Source organism: Cheilinus undulatus, linkage group 1, assembly GCF_018320785.1.
Source record: "Cheilinus undulatus linkage group 1, ASM1832078v1, whole genome shotgun sequence".
Taxonomy (NCBI): Eukaryota; Metazoa; Chordata; class Actinopteri; order Labriformes; family Labridae; genus Cheilinus; species Cheilinus undulatus.
In genome coordinates, this window is record NC_054865.1 from 20,336,927 (window position 1) to 20,358,147 (window position 21,221).

General features: G+C 39.1%; 1 protein-coding gene across 1 annotated transcript; it reads right to left on the bottom strand.

The window, feature by feature from the left end:
• Window positions 1-1,766: 1,766 nt before the first annotated feature.
• On the bottom strand, window positions 1,767-15,794 carry tm2d3 (TM2 domain containing 3). The gene is made up of 6 exons (XM_041791451.1): window positions 15,689-15,794; window positions 14,791-14,892; window positions 11,871-12,031; window positions 8,647-8,821; window positions 3,718-3,793; window positions 1,767-3,618 (listed from the first exon to the last, which is right to left on the bottom strand). The coding sequence occupies exons 1-6, from the start codon at window positions 15,792-15,794 to the stop codon at window positions 3,453-3,455; spliced, it is 786 nt and encodes a 261-aa protein (XP_041647385.1). The 3' UTR covers window positions 1,767-3,452.
• Between the last annotated feature and the right edge of the window lie 5,427 nt (window positions 15,795-21,221).

Consider the following 21,221-nt stretch of genomic DNA (forward strand, 5'->3'; position numbering starts at 1 on the left):
TGAATACTTTCTGAATGATCTGCATCTGCAGCATTTCAAGATAGAAATACAGTTTGTACATTTGTGCAATTTAGACAATGAACCTAAGTTTGCTCATGATTTAGGGAAATAACAAGAAATTACTCAATACAGGATGCCTAGGACTTCTGTTTATGTTGCCATAACTTTGATAACTTCTTGTTTAGTTAAAACTTGAATCAAGTATGGTGCAACATGTCCAGTCATCATGCTGTAAGCATTAAACAGCTGGTAGAAGTCTGATGTGAAATTATAGAAATGCCAACTCATAAACACAAGTCATATCAAACTGAAGGTTGAGCAGCACTTCAGGGAGTATAGGTCATCGAGGCAGGATTACGGTTTAAATTACATGTTATCCTAAGGTGGCTGTTATGACTTCATATAGGATGTAGGTGAACATTTCAGTCTCCCTCTCAGCTCACAGCATATAACAAACACTTGCATCAGTCAGTGGGAGGGAGCTGAAGTGGCAGTGAGTGGGAGGTGTCAAAATTGAGGAACTAGAACCAGGGTGGAGTAAATAAAGAGTCTCCTCGGAGCAGCCAATTGGAAAAGTCGACACAAACACAAGAACTTGCCAGAAAGGAAATGACTTTTTTTTTTTTTTTTTGACTGTTAGTGATTTTTTTTCTTACCCTCATTGTGTAACAACAGCAGAGATAGATCTACTGAACATGAGCAGAGCGGGACAGCTGACTCCTTCATCTGTCACTGGCCTCCAGCCCCACTCACAAAGTTTAATGTGAGAGAAAGCACGGACATCTGTGTGAATAACCTGACTAATTATAGAGCTCTGAATTCCCGCTAGAGACTGAGAGAAGATGATGTTTGAACTCACACCACCTGGAAATAAAGCTTCTATCATGTTCAGAGCCCTTATTGAGATGATGCCAAATGTCAGAGCTGCCGAAAAACAGAAGAAGCACCCCAAAGACATAAGAGAAATGCATGCGTTTCACATTTTTATTTACAAACTTAAATGTAATTTAAATTAAAAAATGCCATTTACAGTGTTCCAAAAAATAAATGACCTGACACTGAAAAAAAAATATTTACATTTAGTAAGAGATGAGCCCATTTGTGCCACAGTCTCAAGCAAATATCTTACAGTGTGAATATACAGATGATTTTTACAATGTGAACAGTAATAATGAATGAGGGAAAATACCAGCAATGCAAAGAATAGTTTTCATTTTTTCAACACCAGTAACGACAAGCATCAGCAGACTACATGTATTTGAAGTGTTTCAAGGTTTAACATATTCAAACAGTCACTGTTAAAGCATTACCTATGTATTTTTAAAATCAGAAATAGGGCTGTCAAAGACTGACAATTTTTAATAGCAATTAATCACAGAATTCCTGTGGTTAATTGTGATTAATCTCTCTTCTGTTGCATTTTAAAAGTCTATTATCCTAATGGGTTATTGTTTAATTTTGTACTGTCTTAAAGTCCCTGCAAAGTGATAAAAAAGGGTATTTTAACTTTGTTGTATGACAGGCCACTGTGCTATGAACCACAAGGCCAAATTTCAATCATGAAAAACATCTCTGCGTTTATAAAATCAAGTTTCAAAATCATGAAAAGTGCTCCAGAATGATGTGGGCATGTCAGTTGAGTGAGCTGAAGCCACGCCCACTCAGGAGCAATGTGATCCTCTCAAATAAAAAAACCTCTGATTACAGTTCAGCTGCCTGGCTCTGTGCCAGGACAGAGAAACAGAAATTGGGGACTAGATTTACTGTTTTCTGGCACAAATCTCTCTGTTATGATACTTTTAATGACCCGTAGGCCACTGTAGCTGATAGATTTGAAAAATTTACCTCTCAATGAACAAAAACACAGGATGTAACTGGCTGTTAACTTTCAATTAAGGCTGTGACATAACTTAACAGACTGTACTGAGATGAACTGCTTTGTGATTTCATATTGTAGCGTTAGGGGGGCATGTTAATTCCTGATCAAGATGTCATGTGCTCCTATTTTTGCCCTACTCGAATAAAACCAAGCCAGAAAAGAGGTGAACAACTTTCTTGGGGTCTAAATAAAAAATTTAGTTAAATGTAGATCTCGGTATTTCCACATGTTTACAGGAACCATTTTCCAACATATTTAGTGAGTTAAGACACAAAGTTATGATTTCACGTTACAGGGACTTTAAATGAAGGGTAATGACTTCCTGTTTGGATACAGAACTACTTTTATATTTAAGGAAAATAAGAAACTTCAGGTACAGTGAAGATCATGACAGGAACTCAGCCACAGAAAAATGAACTTGTTATGGATCTTAAAGAAAATAAAGGAATGGTAAAAAGGTAAGTTCTGGATATCACAAGGTGCAGATGACTTCTGACTTGTCCACTGATCTGTCTTTGAGTTTTCTTAGTGAAATGAGACTTTAAGGAGCAGTGGTGGACTTAAACATCACTGTGGCTGTGGGGAGGTGTTGCACTTAACCAAAGTGTGCTGAAAGAGACAAACAATGCAATAACTGCAATTCAAAAAATGTAATGCACTGAATATGAACCTCAATTAATTGCGATTGCTTCATTAACTCTAATTAGAAACCTTACTGCAGAACCTAATGACAGAAATAAACATTTACCCTTCTTTTCTCCTTTTTATCTAACAGGGCTAATGTAAATAAAATAAGGAAACTCGTGTGTTTATCAACACAAAATATGGACTTCATAACTGAACTTGCATTTTTCTTACATTTTTAAGCTTTTGGAAAGCAACATAAATCATCTAACCTTTATAAGGCAAAAACTAACAGTTGAGGACATCACTGTTGACTCATTTAGGATTTTAAAAAATTCAACATTTATATTAACTTCAGAATTTATGAACAGGAACACATCAGCTGTCAATAACAGCTGAACACATTCCCTTCTGCATATTCATGCTTTTCCCCAGGACATTGATAACCTTTCAGCAGGTCTATTGTGTATATTATCACCATTAAAAGCTCTGTTGTCATGGTTACTATTGGGTACCCCCCACTGATGCATTTACTTTGCAATAAGGGAGGAGCATCACGAAGCCTCTGGGTGACAGGATATCTGTGAAAACGCCGCTCCCCAGGAAACCAAACCTATCTATACATCAGCATGACACAGTCCAACCTGCACTTTTGTCAAACTGACAAGAAGGAGGTAATTACTGGTTTCTCGTCCCCCTGCACAGCTCCATCCGCAGGAAACGGGCACAGACTGATTAGGATTGATCTGCTGATTGTGTGGGTAGAGTCAGTGTTGGTGAAATGAGGGAAACACTTCCTGCATGTTAGCAGATGGGATGAGGATGTGTTGCACAGCAAGCTTGGGCAGGCAGACGTGCTAAGGACACAGCATCTCAGATCTTTAGTTTTGTGAGGTGGTGAGAAGCAGAGGAGGGCTCAAACCATCCACTTGTGTATCCTAATTTTACTTCAGATATAGAGCGAGCCGTCAGCAGGTCCCACATAGCCAACCCCGATTAAGAGAACATCTATAAGGGTCCAAATGCCCAGACCTCCAAAGCTGAACAGTTTGCCCAGACCTTCTCTCCACTGGCCCAGATAAAAGCGATCTGCCCCAAACCCTCCAAGGGTGATGCTACAGAGAGAGACAAGAAAACATTTTGAAGTTAAAATGTTTTACAAGCTGATTCAAGAACACATTTAACAGTTTTACTGGTGCTAATGTTAGATTTACCTGAGCGCTAGAGCTGTTGACCATTTGTATCCACCTGTCCAGTTACAAAATAAACGTTTCTGAAAACGCCTTTTGCCTACAACAAAAGCAGACATTTAGCAGATGTAGAACGCTGAACATCTTCAAAACGAATGTGCATGAAAGACAACAATTTACCTACCAGGTACCCACAAGGTATGTATAAAACATTTTAAAAAAATCATCACACCTCACATTGTTGACAAATATATTAACAGGCCAATTTTTCACCAATTGTTTTTGGGAGAACTTTTTTTTTTAATCCTTTCATGTACCTTCGAAGAGGATTCTGGCATTCACTTAAGTTTCCTTTTTGTTCTTAGCTCAAACTAAATTTTTGAGGACATCAGGGGACTCTTAGGCCCATATCAGACCAAAGATATGTGACACAAGAAGTCTGTTTTAGAACATTAGGGGAGACAGATGCAGCAGTCTGAATTGAGCCATCAAATTTTGAATCAAGCCAGCTGATGGCATTTCCTGTGTTGCAGTTTGTCAAATCACCTGTAGCTATTGTTTTAAGATGCTGCAAGCAGATAAATGTGAAACAGGAAGTGAAAATCCTGCTTTGATAGGCTATAAATGCCTACAAACGTTTGTTCACAGTAGAATACTTTGACAAATAATGCTGTAAAATTTAGGTATGATAAAGTATATTTTTTAACTTTTCAAATAGAAACTTTAGCCCAGTAATAAAGACTCTCTTCTCTTCCATCAGCATGTTAGTAGGATGTGTGGTGCTTTACACACCAATTCAGGAGAAATTTAAGATTATAACAGCTAAATTTGTCCATAGAATAAATATTGTTTTCAGAAGATAGCTTAAAAGACTGAGCAAGGAAAGCATTTCTGTGGTTTTATGTGTTGTTAAATCTCACTGCCCCACCACAAAGGTAACCACTGGAAATTACTGATGATGAATCACCCTCCTGAATTCTTATACAACCCAATTTTCATGATGATAAAAACACAGAAAGAAAAAAAACTAAATATGTAGTACAGACCAGAGAAAGATTTATTGCACAGTAACTGAAGACATAAACCATAAAATTTAGTAAGTGGGAATCAATGCTGTGGAAAGAAAACATTGTCAGCTTGTTTTTCATTCATCTGTTTTAAACGGAATGAAAAAATGAAAAAAAAAAAGGTTCCTTGTCTTGTTTTTGGAACTTATTAAATAAAGAAGTAATTGTATTTTTTATTTCTGATATTTACAATATGAAAAATGTTGGAGATGTCAACTTGATTTTATTATTCATTTGCGTAACTAGAGGGAGGTGTTTCACTCAGAAAAGCATCCTAAGAATTATGTGTCCATCACTTTTAATAAAGACAAACAGCATCATTATCCTGATCTGACAACTGCTGCTGTTTCGACATCATGTCGGTAAAAGGATGAGTGTTTTTATAACTAGATGAGAATATTTTCACAACTTTTTTTTTTTTTAACTAAACATTAACATTAACATTAAAATAAACTCTAACATTAAAATGTTTCCCTTTATTTGATTGTGTGTTAGCTATGCGCAGTACACATTACAACTAATGAGAATAACTAGGGCACACCACCACTGGTGGCCTCTTACTAAACCTAATAACTTGACATATTAATTATTACATTAAAATGTCATTTGATGTGAAGACTAAGGGCAAAGTGTTATGGACTGAAATACACATTTCTTTAGGTTTGTACTTCATTTTCTTTAAATTGGTAAGGGGTCAAATTTAATCTCTAGTTTGATGTAGCTGAATTAGTTTTGCTGGTAATCTATAGCCTTGGCTACGAACTGGGGGTCCAGGACCCCCTGGGGGGGCACCAGAGATTTCAGGGGGGCCGAGGGTCTGTCTGCTCTGAAGTTGTTAAAATTAGAGTCATTCAAACTATCTAAAATCATGATAAAACAATTAATCGTTCATACAAAAGTCTTTTGGTATTAATACTTGTGTTTTGGGCCATTTTGTTTGGCTTTAAATGACGAAAACAATTCCGATCAATGTGTGTTTTTAACAACAATACGTCACTTTTTTTGTGTGGGTTGTGAGGGGCCACAGTTCTTCTCAGATATGTGAAGGGGGCTCAATGGTAAAAAGGTTGGGACCCAATGATCTATATGACTATTTACAATGCTTGTTATCTACACCGCGTTCCACATTATTATGCAAATGATATTTTTCTCTGATTTTCCTAAATATTAATGCAAATGACAATCAGAATATTTTTCAAGTCATCAGCCATTAGAGCATAATTCAAATGTTTTTGAGCAAACTTCATAATGACAAAAATTATTTTTTTAAAAATAAAAACCTCAAAATGCACTGTTCCACATTATTAAGCACAATAGCTTTTTAAAAAATTTTATAGGTTGTAAAGAACTGAAAATGGTAATTTGTAGAAATTGCAGCATTGGGAGGTCATATTTACTGAAATCAAAGCTATTTCAATCAAAAATATCTTAGGACAAGTTCCATGTTAACATAGGAGCCCTTCTTTGATATCACCTTCACTATTCTTGCATCCATTGAACTTGTGAGTTTTTGGAGAGTTTCTGCTAGAATTTTTTTGCAGGATGTCAGAATATCCTCCCAGAGCTGCTGTTTTGATGTGAACTGCCTCCCACCCTCATAGATCTTTAGCTTGAGGATGCTCCAAAGGTTCTCAGTAGGGTTGAGGTCAGGGGAGGATGGGGGCCACACCATGCGTTTCTCTCCTTTTATGCCCATAGCAGCCAATGACACAGAGGTATTCTTTGCAGCATGAGATGGAGCATTGTCATGCTTGAAGAAAATTTTGCTACAGAAGGCACGATTCTTTTTTTGTACCATGGAAGAAAGTGGTCAGCCAGAGACTCTATATACTTTGCCGAGGTCATTTTCACACCTTCAGGGACCCTAAAGGGGCCTATCAGCTCTCTCCTCATGATTCCGGGCCAAACATGACTCCGCCCCCTCCTTGTTGACGTCCCGGCCTCATTAGGACATGGTGGCCATCCACCGACCATCCACTACTCCTCCATCTGGACCATCCAGGGTTGCACGGCACTCATCAGTCAACAAGACTGTTTGAAAATGAGTCTTCATGTATTTCTGGGCCCACTGCAACCATTTCTGCTTGTGAGCATTGGATAGGGGTGGCTGAATAGTAGGTTTATACACGACTGCAAGCCTCTGGAGGATCCTACACCTTGAGGTTGGTGGGACTCCAGAGGCACCAGCAGCTTCAAATACTTGTTTGCTGCTTTGTAATGGCATTTTAGCATCTGCTCTCTTAATCTGATGTATTTGTCTGTCAGAAACCTTCCTCCTTATGCTTTTATCTGCACAAACCCATCTGTGCTCTGAATCAGACACAAATTTCTTCACAGTACGATGATCATGCTTAATTTTTCCTGAATTATTGAATGTTTTTATTCCTTGTCCAAGGCATTACACTATTTGACACTTTTCAGCAGCAGAGAGATCCTTTTTCTTTCCCATATTGCTGAAACCTGTGGCCTGCTTAATAATGTGGAACATGTGGAAAAGTGCATTTTGAGGTTTTTATTTTAAAAAAAAAAATAGTTATCATTATGAAGTTTGTTCAAAAACATTTGAATTATACTCTAACTGTTGATGACTTGAAAAATATTATGACTGTCATTTGCATTGATATTTAGAAAATCAGAGAAAAACATTGTTTGCATAATAATGTGGAACGCGGTGTATATACCCCATCAGTTTATGCCTTAGGCTTCTTTTGATTTGCCTAATTCCCCAAACTTTGCTATTGGGACTTGTCAAGACTTGTGAAGTTTGGCATGACAACACCTGTTAATTAGCGAAGTATCATCTACCTGAAATGGGCATTTCTTCTAATGTTGTAATAATTAATTTGTCCTGTTATTAGGTTTAGTTAGAGGCCACCAGATAGTTGGGTTATTCTAGTCATTCTCATTGGCTGTAATGTGTGCTGCAACCCGCTTACAAACGATCAAATGTAGAGAAAAATTTTCCCTACTTGGTTACCCGTGTAATATTACATTTCCTGTAAACTTCCATTTTTGCAATCCTTGGGCACTGGCTCATGTACAAAGGCTTTTTTGGTCCTTAAAAAAGCTCATTCTTGACATCTCTATACTTCCCTATTTGATCCAGCTTTTATCAATGAAGGAACACAGGTGTGTCTTCCTTCAGGTTAAGTACAGCTTCATGAATCTACTTGACTTTTCTTTGGATTATCTAAAGAAACATTTTTGGAAGAAACATTTTTGGAAGATTTTGGTGAATATTGCTCACATGGTTCTGTTTTTTTAAGTAGGATTCTGGATTGTGATATATATAACCAAAGGAAATCAAAAAACACAAAATCAAAGAAATTCTTTAACACCTTAACACAGTTCTGGTCCTAGATGCTCTAAAATTAAGTCTCCTGAAGTTGTATCTAGATAACTTTGTGAACATTTGGGGTTGTGACGGTCTTTATTAAATAAATGAACTCTTGAAAAAAAACATATTAGACTAGAGAATTGACTAAATGTATTAATCATTCTACAAATACATTTATTACATAGGCTATATGTTCACTCTGGACTTTTTTCATTACACTCCCATCCATCCATTTTCTATACCGCTTATCCTGTTTTTTGGGATTGCAGGGGGGCTGGAGTCTATCCCAGCTCCATTACACACCCTCTAAATGTAACAAAAAAATTTTTTTTAAGAGAATTTCAAAAGACTGCTTTACCTTGCGTGGCAAACTTCATGACACATTTTAAAGGTTTTCAGTTGTGATAGGGAAAAATTGTTTTTAAAACATAAACTGAATAAACAAATCTTCTTTAGATATTTCTGTCTACATGTAAATTATCTATATGGGGCAATAATCCTAAAGACAGTAAAGTAACTAAGCAGGTTTGCAGCAGGCTTTCATCTTACCTAAACAATGTACATGGTCCAACACGTCACAGGTGGCGTTGTAGCGCTTCCGTGGGCAGGACACTGTCATACAGTTTGTAGAGTTAGAGCAGCGGTACTGGGACTCATCCAGCTGCCAGCAAAACTGACAGCTGATGGTGAGAGAGAAGTTGGTTTGCTGCTGCCCTGACTCATCCTGCAAACAAAAAACATCAGGTCATTTCCACACCAGCTGCCCTGCACTGTGCTGAAGCACACTTGTCTCCCCTCCCTAGTCCCTCACGGGTCTGCTCTCACATTGTGCCAGAAATGAAATCAGAGTATGACATAAAGACCAAAGAAGGAAAAAAAAGACATTTAAATTTAATACAGCTTACCTTATTTATCTGGTTTTATTTATCTTATCTTATTTGAAAAATCGCAGTACCAAAGAGAGAAAAAATATTGGAATATCTGTTTTCTTTCTAAAATTGTTCAGCCCAAATCAATATTCAGTAACATTCAAAATGGCTAGACTGTTGGTCAAAGGATCAATGACTGTTTTTGCTTGCAGAACAACTGGTTCATTGTCAGAGAAAGCCTGTGTGTATGTTGGCAGAGTCAGTTCACAAACACAACATTCACTCAGGGTGTCGTGTGACTGAAGTAGCTATTCATTCTCTACACTTCGTGCCGACAGGGCAAAACAACTAAAGTCATCACATATGAAATTTCAACAGGACAGTGGATAGAATAGCAAATCAGGGAGAGAAAGTCAGAAATACTAGGTGTATGAACCACTAATAGTAATATGCTTATTGACCTCAAAATAATGTATTTCAAATCTCAAGTCTAATAGGAAAATACACTATATTGCCAAAAGTATTCACTCTCCCATCCAAATAATTGAAATCAGGTGTTTCAATCACATCCATGGCCACAGTTGTATAAAATCAAGCACCTAGGCATGCAGACCTTTTCGACAAATATTTGTGAAAGAAGGGGTCGCTCTCAGGAGCTCAGTGAATTCCCGCGTGGTACTGTGATAGGATGCCACCTTGTAGGCAACAAGTCTAGTCATGAAATTTCCTGGCTCCTAAATATTCCACAGTCAACTGTCAGTGGTATTATAACAAAGTGAAAGCGATTGGGAATGACAGAAACTCTGCCACAAAGTGGTGGGCCACGTAAAATGATGGAGCAGGGTCAGCGGATGCTGAGGCGCATAGTGCAAAGAGGTCACCAACTTTCTGCAGAGTCAATCGCCCCAGACCTCCAAACTTCATGCAGCCTTCAGATTAGCTCAAGAACAGTGTGCAGAGAGCTTCATGAAATGGGTTTCCATGGCCGAGCAGCTGCATCCCAGCCATACATCACCAAGTGCAATGCAAAGTGTCAGATGCAGTGGTGTAAAGCAAGCCGCCACTGGACTCTTGAACAGGAGACGCGTTCTCTGGAGTGACAAATCGCACTTCTCCATCTGGCAATCTGATGGATGAGTCTGGGTTTGGCAGTTGCCAGGAGAACGGTACTTGTCTGACTGCACTGTGCCAAGTGTAAAGTTTGGTGGAGGGGGATTATGGTGTGGGGTTGTTTTTCAGGAGCTGGGCTTGGCCCCTTAGTTCCAGTGAAAGGAACTCTGAATGCTTCAGCAGACCAAGAGATTTTGGACAATTCCATGCTCCCAACTTTGTGGGAACAGTTTGAGGATGGCCCCTTCCTGTTCCAACATGACTGTGCACCAGTGCACAAAGCAAGGTCCATAAAGACATGGATGAGAGAGTTTGGTGTGGATGAACTTGACTGGCCTGCACAAAGTCCTGACCTCAACCCAACAAGAAAACCTTTGGGATGAATTAGAGCGGAGACTGAGAGCCAGGCCTTCTTGGTCAAAAGAATGGTCAAAAATTCCCATAAACACACTCCTACACCTTGTGGAAAGCCTTCCCAGAAGAGCTGAAGCTGTTATAACTGCAAAGGGTGGACCAATGACATATTAAACCCTATGGATTAAGAATGGGATGTCACTGAAGTTCATATGCTAGTCAAGGCAGGTGAGCGAATACTTTTGACACTAAAGTGCATCCAACCTAGCATGGAAAACTACTCATAGACAGCACTTGGGAGAGGGCAGAGCCTTTGAAAAATAACTCGAAGGGTGACTGGATGAACTTTCTGTCTGTCACATCTTTACCAATCAGAGCAACAAAACATGTGACAACGTAGCCCCAAACCGAGGTGCGCTCCTACCAACGAATAAACTCCATAGAGAACTGCATAACGCCAACAATAACGGCTGTAGACATGTCAGTAAATGGCTGTCGTTTTTGAAAAGAAAACAAGTCAGTGATGTTCTCTGTTCTTCTTTTAACAAAGAAATGTCATCAAGTTCTGATAAAACTGAGGCTTTAGCAGCACCCACGCTAATGTCTTCCGACGCTGATTGGTCCTGTCACTTTCTAACCGGGCCCAAATGGTTCAGGTGGGAGCTTTGCAAGATGGATTCGCCAGTCAGAAACACGGAAATGGGCAAATCCATCTGCTTTGCAAGGTTAGGAAATATTTTTTGTCCTCATTTGAAAGCAGCTGTATTATTTAGTATTATGTAACATTCCCCACAGTTCATTTTAAAGTAATTTTCCATGTTCATGTTATACAATAAAACTGCCAGTGAGATATTTGGTATTTGATCCATATGGATTTGACTTAGAAGTGACTATGTTATCGCTATTTCTCTGTAGATGAAAACATCCAGACAGATATTGTGCATTCTCATTCAGCTAAAAAAAAAATCACAGCAATATGATTTTTGTCACATATTGCCCAAATTAGTTCTGTGATTGTGTGACACACTGACAACAGGTGATTACGGGGAGTATCAGCACTTATCTATTTTCCACTCAAAGCACTGTGTTGTGTTGTAGCTGGCAGGAGGACCAGAGTGGGTGTATGTGTATGCCTGGGTTAAGCTCCTGTTGTGTGTTTACAACACGAGAGTCTCACTTCCACAGCACTGTAATATATTGCAAACCCACATTAGGTCATCTATATTACACCATTGTGTATGAAGTGTCTAAGTACAGAGGCAAAATGATGGCAGAACTAAGCTACTAAGCTGTCACAGAGTCACGATGAGTAATAGGCAAAAAGCTATAAGCACATCATCCATGAGCTAAACAGGGTATAAACATCAATGATCAAATCTGCCAACCACTAATCTTCAGATAATAAAAGAAAGAGACATCACAAGATGAGCTGATACTCACTAAACAGTGAACTCCTTTTTTTGTTTTACAGGTGAAGGTAGCAGGTTTCCTGTAGGTACAGTTGTGGTGGTAATTGCACTGAATGCAATCAGCGGGCAGACGACTACACAAACCCCCACTGGGACACTTGGAAGTGTAGCTCTCCTCATCTGCAGGCGACACTGAAAAACACAAAACACATTTAAAGGAGTTTCTATTCCTAGCTATAATAATCAGAAGTTTGTAAACAATGGGCACATGTTCACTGTATGACTAAATCATGCCAGTTTGGGAAAATAATGCTGTCGGGGGGTAAATGACTAACAATCCATCCTAAACAAAATGATCATGAGGGAGCCCCTGATTACTGCCAGTTTGGATTGCTCTGTTAAGTGGCCTCACGAGCCAGCCAAGGTAAATTACAGTTTTGTTGCTGAAGAGAATGAAAGTGTTCTTTTCTTAGCAGAAACCTTGTGGTTTAAACAAAGAAATACAGTTTGAAATGTTCCAGTCCTGCCCTAACTAGTGGTAAATCAAATAAAAATTAAATCATGAAAATAAATGCTGCACTGTATTGCAGGGCTGAAATAACAGCTTTCAGTGTAGCATTGCAGATTTGCAGTTTATAATCTAAATCTGTATATTGCAAATCCCTCTCCATGTATCAGAACTTAAGTGGGGAGAAGGCATTTAAGTTTGCTGCCCTTTTACTAGAACAGATTTTAGACTTAGAAACTACATGAGGTGGTCTCACTGGATGTTTTTAAGGGGATATTACATGACTGGGAGGCAGACAAATATGGCTGTAGATAATCTACCAAGTATGTTTATGATTGTGGGTGATCTCATCAAGTTATGGCTAGACAAGTTTTTTTTTCCTTTGTGACAGTGTCACCTAAAGTATGTGTTATCACAAAGGATTTAATTGAAGGTGTGTCATTTAAAACAGCATGGTTTCCTTTGCTTATTGAGAATTATTGTAACCTCTTTCTTTCTTTGTATATTAGGATGTGTTCTGTTATACTGATAAAGCTATGGTTTAAATGACAGCAATAAAGACGAGACTAAGGGCGCACTCACACTAGGCCATCCGTACTGCGCCATATTCTAACCATGCTGACACCCATTTGACCCCCTCCCCTGTCCCCCTTTTGGCCCGCACTCACACTGCTCAACGCATCCAGGCCTGAGCACGGATACATCACACGCTGACGTCATCACACAAAGCATCCTCCGTTGATGAATTTATACGTGTTGATGTTGAGTATATATAAGTGTTGTTTTTAGGCTGTAAAAGAGCAACAGATTTATCATCTGATCTGACACCGGAGTTATTTTAGCTGACCTAGGATCAGTAGCTAGGTTAACTATAAAGAGCACGGTGAGGAGAGAGAGAGAGCGAGAGAGAGAGAGAAAGAGGTTCATAGCAGAGAATTATCGCTCACAGCATATAATCTGGAGCCTGATCAGAGTTCCAGGCACTTCTGATGAATGAAACCCGGACTTTTTAACTCGTATGAGCCCCTACAGCCGCTCTTCTGCATGTCAATATACTATCTGAATCCCCGTGGAATTCTTTTACATGCCATGAACTGAGCCTTTTCTCTGTGTTTTGATGCCTTTCAGTGGTACACCAAACAAGCTCTCATGTCACAGGACAGCCTGTGTCCAGAGCAGGATTAAATGTTCAGATAAAAGATGTTTTCAACGGTGATGAGAGCAATTTTAACCATCTGATAAGAGCTGGAGGTGAATGTGCCTCAAGATTAATAAACGATGTTCCGTCCAAATGTCAGCGATCAAGATCCCAATTTCACTTCTTGGTGACATGAAATAGAATTAGAGGTAAGTTAATTCAGTGGATGATAGTTTGCGATTATAATTTTATAATAAGAGAGGTTAAATCAGCCATGTGATTAACCCTGGCACACACTTGTCAGCGTAATTAGCACTCTCCTTTACGCATGGAGGATGAAAGGTGTTTGTTACCCGGTGAGCTGCTGTTTGTGACTCAATTAAGGGAAGAAGCTTTATTTCACAAACCAAAAATCCTCTCACAGTGGTTAAAGCCTGACTTCGCTCGAAACTGGTCAGAAATGTGGACAGGACTGGGATCCATTAGAACAAGGTTGTAGTAAAGCTGTGTGAAGTTAAATTCTTCAGCTCTGATAAAGTCCTTGTAACTTGTTGAAATTCAATGAGACAAAATAGTTCTCTCTATCTTTCTAGAAAAAAGCCTGCTGTCTCTAGCATGCAGCTGCTGTGCTCTCTGTGCTCCGCTTGTGCTCCTTCATTTGCATCTGTGCCGTGCCTAGGCCCACCTCGTCCTTCCGTGCCGGGGCCGCGAAGCATGCCGCGCCGAAGCACGGAACGATTGCACTCACACTGGCCAAACATACCAGACTTTAGGCTGAAACGGGCCCAGGCACAGTACGGATGGCCTAGTGTGAGTGCACCCTAAGGAAGATCTGTTGTGGAAAAGAAGCTGAGAAGCACAGAGACAGGTGGAAGACGAAGAATCAGCCGTACCACTGTAGTGGGTCCTGAAGGTCAAAGGGTAGCGAGCTGTTGTGACGAATAAGTTTAAAAGATTGACATAATAATACCAGATAACATAAATATAGACAGATAAACACCACTGATTTTTTTCTTTTAATGAACTGCATGCTATGTGCTTTAGTAATTGTGTTGCTGCCTTCGCTGGCCAGGACACTCTTAAAATAGATTTTTAATCGCAAACGTTTTCCTAAACAATCCCTCTGTCTGGAACTGACTACACATAGTTAAATCTGTTATCTGTCAACATGTCATGAACCAAAGGCCAAAGTCACACACTGCTGTTGTAGTTATACACAACAAAAACAATCTATATTTGTAAAACAAACCCCAGTATCAGACCAAAGACAGTGTGATAAATGATGTTTACTGTCTGATATCTTACCTGAAGCTGCTGCAGGGACCACTGGGCTAGTGATGACAGGTCCATGCTGGGCATCTCTCGTGTAGTGGGGATCCTGACCAATATGAGGGGAGCTCAGATAGCCTGACAAGCAACCAAACAATAGAAATTACAGCCAAGTCATGCTCCCCTCTGATAGTACTTTGGGTACAATACATATTATGCACGCAATATTGCTGATGTGGTACAACTTAGTAATGAAATTAACACAGGCTTTTTCTATTTAACAGGCAGACACATCAATAACTGATGGTCTGTTTGCACAACTAGCAGCAGACTTTTAGATAATTTATCGGAGAAAGCTCTGACCGTCTTTGTGTCTTGGTTTCACGAGTGACCGTGTTGATTCATGTCAGCTTTCATAAGAATGCGGCGGTGGATGTCAAAATTTTAGGAGTTTTTGAGGACAAAAAGTGACTAAAAAAACTTCTCTCTTTTTTAATTTACCGTCAAAATATACCCACGAAATATGTCTTTTTGGAACAAGATAGGGATTCGAGAGAACACCTCCAGTTTCAGACGCACAGTCTCCAATCAACACGGTCACTTGATAAACCAAAACACCGGCAAATCACAAACAGTAGATATCAGTTTGCAACTGACAACCTATGTATGATGCTAGGGATAGGCTGGCAGATTCTCATATGAATAAAATGTATTCCAAGCGACAAAACGTCTGCTGTATCAACTCACAGAGTTTAATCAGCGTTTCCCTATGAATTACTTTCTACCTAGCTAGGTAGGTGCACTACTGTTAGCTCTGTAGCTCGTAGTCAATGCTAACTCTAGAAGGCAGCTACGGTTAGACCGAAAACCACCGATCGTCCAAGCCCAGATATAAGCTAACCACGTAAACCAATAACTGCCACATCAATCATACCGTGAACACACTGTAAAACAAGGTCCATCAACAGAACAGTAACAATCCCGTAGGTTTTGAAGCCTCGTCCACGGTCCGGTCTCCATGTCTGACAGCTAGCGGCCATTGTTGCAGCAAAACAGTTGTGTTCGTGTGCTGTAGGAAAAAGTAAATGTCAATGATGCTCGGCAAGCGATCAAAGGAAAGTATATCCAAATTCTGTTTCAAGCTCCAAGGACAGGCAGGTAACAGTTTTGCTTGAAGGGATTTTTAAGTAAGAAAAAAAAAACATTAAAAATCCACAAAATATTTAAAGTGATATTTGGAATTATAATGACATTATCTATACAGTTTAAATGCTATTTGTGCCTTTCAGTGTTGAAGCTTACATTATTTAACACATATACAATGACATGTAGTGGAGTCACAAAATAAAGAAATTATTGCATAAAAATACATTAAATGATACTATAAGAATATATGGAGAGGGTCTACTGTGTATCCACAGACGGTGAACGCATCATCATGAGCCAGCATCAGGACTTCCTTGTTTTCATTTTGCCACGCCCATTACGATCCGCCCATGGTCTGTTAACATTTTCTTAAGTTTTCTTCTTTGGATGCTGTTTAATTTATGGTCAGGAAGTCACTTTTGTTAGGGGTTTATATAGTTTATTACATAAACAGTTGTATTTGTGCTGGCCCTGAATATTGTTGAAGACCCAAACATTGTTCAAAAGCTCTAGATAGAGTGGAGAACTATAGCATAAGAGCTATAAGTAATGGAGTTAGGTCTATCAAATGGTAACTTGAATACTAAACAAGGATGTGACCCTGTGTTTTCCCTTTATAAATCTAAAGAGCACTGTTCAAGGTTGTATCTAAATTTGTGAAAAAAAAAAAAAAAGATTTCTGTCTGTTTACAGTGACTGTAAAAGTATTCATCAATTTGGATGTTTTACTCTTTTAAAAATGTCATAAATCAATTATGGTCAATATAATTTGTCTTCATTGACAAAAACGTAAAAAAAAAAAAAAAAAGTAAAAAGAAAAAAAAAAAAAATCCCATCCCGTTTAAAGTCAAAGTAAAAATGGATTTCTACAAAGTAATGTTGGTTAAACAATATATGTAAGGTACAATAAGTGACTACATAAATAACCTACCCCTTCAAAGTGACAGACCTAATTCAACAGAGGCCTATGCAAGTGCAATAAATGTGTCTTAAGTGACTGTAGCATAAAGACACCTCTGACTGGAAGGTCCAGCCACTGGTCAATCAGTATTTCAGGCTTCCATTACACCATGAAGTCAAAAGAACACCCCAAGCAACTCGGAGGAAAAACTGAAGGAAAAGTATAAGTCAAGGGATGCATACAAAGAAAAATTCTAATCACTGAACATTCCCCAGAATTCAGTTAAATACATCAGGGATTTGAAAGAAATACAGCACATATGTAAATCTGCCGAGATCAGGCCGTCCTCATAAACTTAGTGACTGTGGAAGAAGGAGACTAGTGAGAGAGGCCACCAAAGACACCTATGACTACTCTGGAGGAGTTACAAGCTTCAGCAGCTGAGATTGGAGAAACTCTGCATACAACAACTGTTGCCCGGGTTCTTCACCAGTTTACTGAAGAGTGGCAAAGAGAAAGCCACTGTTGGAGGAAACTCATACTAAATCTGGACTAGAGTTCACCAAAAGGCATGTGGGAGACTCCATGGACAAGTGGAAGGGGGTGAATATTTATGCAGTCACTTATCATACATTACATTTTGTTGTTTAATTGACATTACTTTTAAGAAAGCTGTTTTCACTTTGACATTAAAGAGATTTTGTTGGACATTTTCCATTAAAAAAGCCACATTATTGTGACAAAAATTAGTTTATGAAATCGCTAAAAGGGTAAAACATCAAGGGGTTGAACACTTTCAAAACATTCCTAATTACCTTCCAATGATATATATTTTAAAGACTTAAATAGATTATAAACAAATTAGAACTGTTTACAAGTTGAAGCTTCTGGTGAGGAGAAAACTAAATGCAATACTAACTCTTGACCTTATGAACACCAAACTCCACAGGGCACAGTGCATAAGACTGGACATCATATTCAAGAGGGAATAAAATGTAATCCTTGGTGCAGTAAAGCGCAAGGACTCAGCAGGGTATCAGTGTCTTGATTAGCTGACTCACAAATTGCAAAGGTTAGTTCAAAGCATGTAGAAAGTCCAGCTAAATGGCCTCACACTGGTAACACCCATGCTGGTCTGCAAAGCACAAAAGAAACGCAGCTTTTTTGAAACCTCTGAGTATCACAGTGTTTTTATTTTATTCAGGAGTTATCAAGAAATGGTCTGACCTTAAGACCATAAAAAGCGCCGTCTCCTGGTTGAGTTTCCATGGCTCCCCAGACTCATTCAACCTGTTCTGCTGTTGTTGTTGAACATGCTGGCATACAATTTCAATCTTACGAAAAAAAGTAATTACTGTTAAGTAGACCAAGGCATACTGCAGTACATATATAAGTACACACAGTTCAGTCAGCACTTTGTACTGTGCTGCGACACCTACATTGAAAACAATGCCCTTTAGCAAAATATAGTTGAAAACAATGGAAACGAATGAAACAAAAGGCAGAATGTTTTTTAAGTGACAACACCCCTCATACAGAAGATTCACAATGATGCACAGCTTTGATACTACTGTACTATCACACAGCAAGGAGCCAACTTTTCAGTCTGAGCATGCATTTGTTCTCACAATAAGAAGAGAAGACCCTGCATTTTATATGTCCATTAAAGCACTCCCTCATAAAAAGTCATGTCTTTTTAATGGATATCAACTAAAATTCAAATGACACCAGAAGATTAATTTCAGTCATAAATCATAGCTTGAAACATGAGGAGCAGAAGAGGGGAGGTGGCATTTGATAGCAGATCATGCAGTGATCATGTCAGTATACAGTGCATTTAGAAAGTATTCAAGCACCTTGACTTTTCTCAGTTTTCTTATGTTACAGCCTAATGCTACGGTCAAAAAAATGTTAACTACACTTAGTATCCTATCATGTAATTTAGCTCAGGTTGTCTCCCATTTCTCTAGAGCTTAGCTGAGATGTGTCTACACCTTGATTGGAGTCCACCTGTGGTACATTAAATTGATTGGACATGATTTGAAAAGGCACACACCTCTCTATAGAAGGCCTCACAGCTGACAATGCATATCAGAGCAAAAACCAAACCATGAGGTCAAAGAAACTGTCTGCAGAGCTCACAGACAGGATTGTTGCAAGGCACAGATCTGGGGATGGTTACAAAAATGTTTTGTTGCACCGAAGGTTCCCAGGAGCACAGTGGCCTCCATAATTCTCAAAATGGAAGATGTTTGGTACCACCAGGACTCTTTCAAGAGCTGCTCGCCTGGCCAAACTGAGCAATTTGGGTGAAGGGTCGTCATAAGAAAGGTGGCCAAGAACCTGACTGTCACTCTGACTGAGCTCCAGAGTTCAAAGACAACCTTTACTGCAGCCCTACATGGATCTGGGCTTGTGGCAAAGTCATGGCCTGGCATGATGAGCCCTATCTTGAGTTAACTGTGTCAAAAACTGGGGACATGACTACTGATTTTGGGAAGCCTCCTTCTTTTCCACTACCGACTGTGATCAAAGCAGCTGATATTGAGATAGTGGACGGCTTCAAAAATCTGGGTGTTGTTCTTGATAATAAACTGTTTAAACCCCACGTTCCTGCTACCTCCAAAGCAAAAAGGTTTTGAGAAAGGTTTTGAGAAAAATGAGGACTTTTCATGTAACTTCTGAGATGCTGACGCTCTTTTACAGAAGTTTTATTGTATCTGTTTAACCTTTTGTATTATTTTATGGTTTGGAAACCTACATTTGGCCAATAAGAATCAACTTTGTAGTCTTGTATAAACTGTTGGTAAAATCTCAGAGAGTAAGCAGGCTGGGCTGTTAGCCTTGCATAACAGGCAGGTCCTAAGGAGGGCTAATGCTATCTGGATTGTGTAGATCATCTAAATTTGAGCTTTTGCCCTCAGGTCGTCTCAGGACTCCTGTGAGGAAGACAAAAAGACTCCAGGTCTCATTTATCCTCAGTGCAAGTAATTTTCTTAATGGTAATTAGCCCTTAGGTTGCTCTTGTTCTTCTTGTGCCATTTTTGCACTTCACATTACTTGGTTGTAATTTTTCCATTTCGGGGAAAGAGCTTTGGATATGTTTTTTTTTTTATTATTACTGATTTTGGGTACGTTGTCCTTTATATTGTGTCTTTGTGTGTCTTGTCTTTTTGCTCCTGTTGAAAAACTAATTTCCCTTTTTGGGACAATAAAAATCATCTAAATCTGAGTGCTAAGCCCAGATCAGCAGAGGGCTGCAGTGATGGCTGACCTCTTGGGACTTTGTGCCATCTCCACACAAGATCTCTGGAGCTCAGTCAGAGTGACCATCAGGTTCTTGGTCACTTCTCTTATCAAGGCCCTTCTCCCCTGTTTGCTCAGTTTGTCCAGGCAAGCAGCTCTTGAAAGAGTCCTGGTTCTTCCATTTGTCAACTATTGAGGCCACTGTGGACTTGGGAACCTTCTGTGCAGCAGAAGTTTTTGTAACACTCTTCAGATCTGTGCCTTGCAACAATCCTTTCTGTGAGCTCTGCAGACAGTTTCTTTGACCTCATGGTTTGGTTTTTGCTCTGATATGCATTGTCAGCTGTGTGGCCTTCTATAGAGAGGTGTGTGCCGTTTCAAATCATGTCCAATCAATTTAATGTACCACAGGTGGACTTCAATCAAGGTGTAGACACATCTCAGCAAAGATCCAGAGAAATGGGAGATGCCTAACATAACATAGCAGAATAAAGGTAAATAGGGTCTGACTACTTTCTTAATGTGTTGTTTTCACGTGACATTAAAGAGAATCAAAATTGTCTATGAAATTATATTGTCTAAGATTTCTTGAAGTCAGACTATCACACAAATGTGATCACGAGCTTAGACTGTGTTTACTCCTTCCACAGAAGAATTTGGTTCCTGTATTAGTTGCAGTTCTGGTTTACAGAGGTTATAGCAAGACTCACTTCTCTTTTTTGGTGTTTGAGAAAAAAATCATTCATTCCCAGTCACCCTTCTTCTTTTTTCCTTCATGGTTGTACCTCACATCTTGTAACTATCAAAGGGACAATAACAGTCTGATTATCCTCATTAAAATGTACTCAGCATGAGAGGAGAGATACAAAACCTGGATATTCTTTAGCCAGCAGAAGCTATGAATGGATGCAATACAATCTTTATATTTTTAGCAATATTGAGCTAAGGGAAATTCATAGCAGGCTGTTACTGCTGCAGTGTTTTTTTTTTTGACTGTGACAACAGATTGAGGTGACGTGATAATGATCTTGCACTTCTTCTGTGCAATGTATGGAAAGTCCTCTTGGCTTGGTCTGGTGTGTTGATGTGATGCCAGAGTCCTCAAGACATCAACGCATATTCTTAAAACATCACAGGACAACATTTGTGTTCAGCCATTGAACCTAGCAAAGAG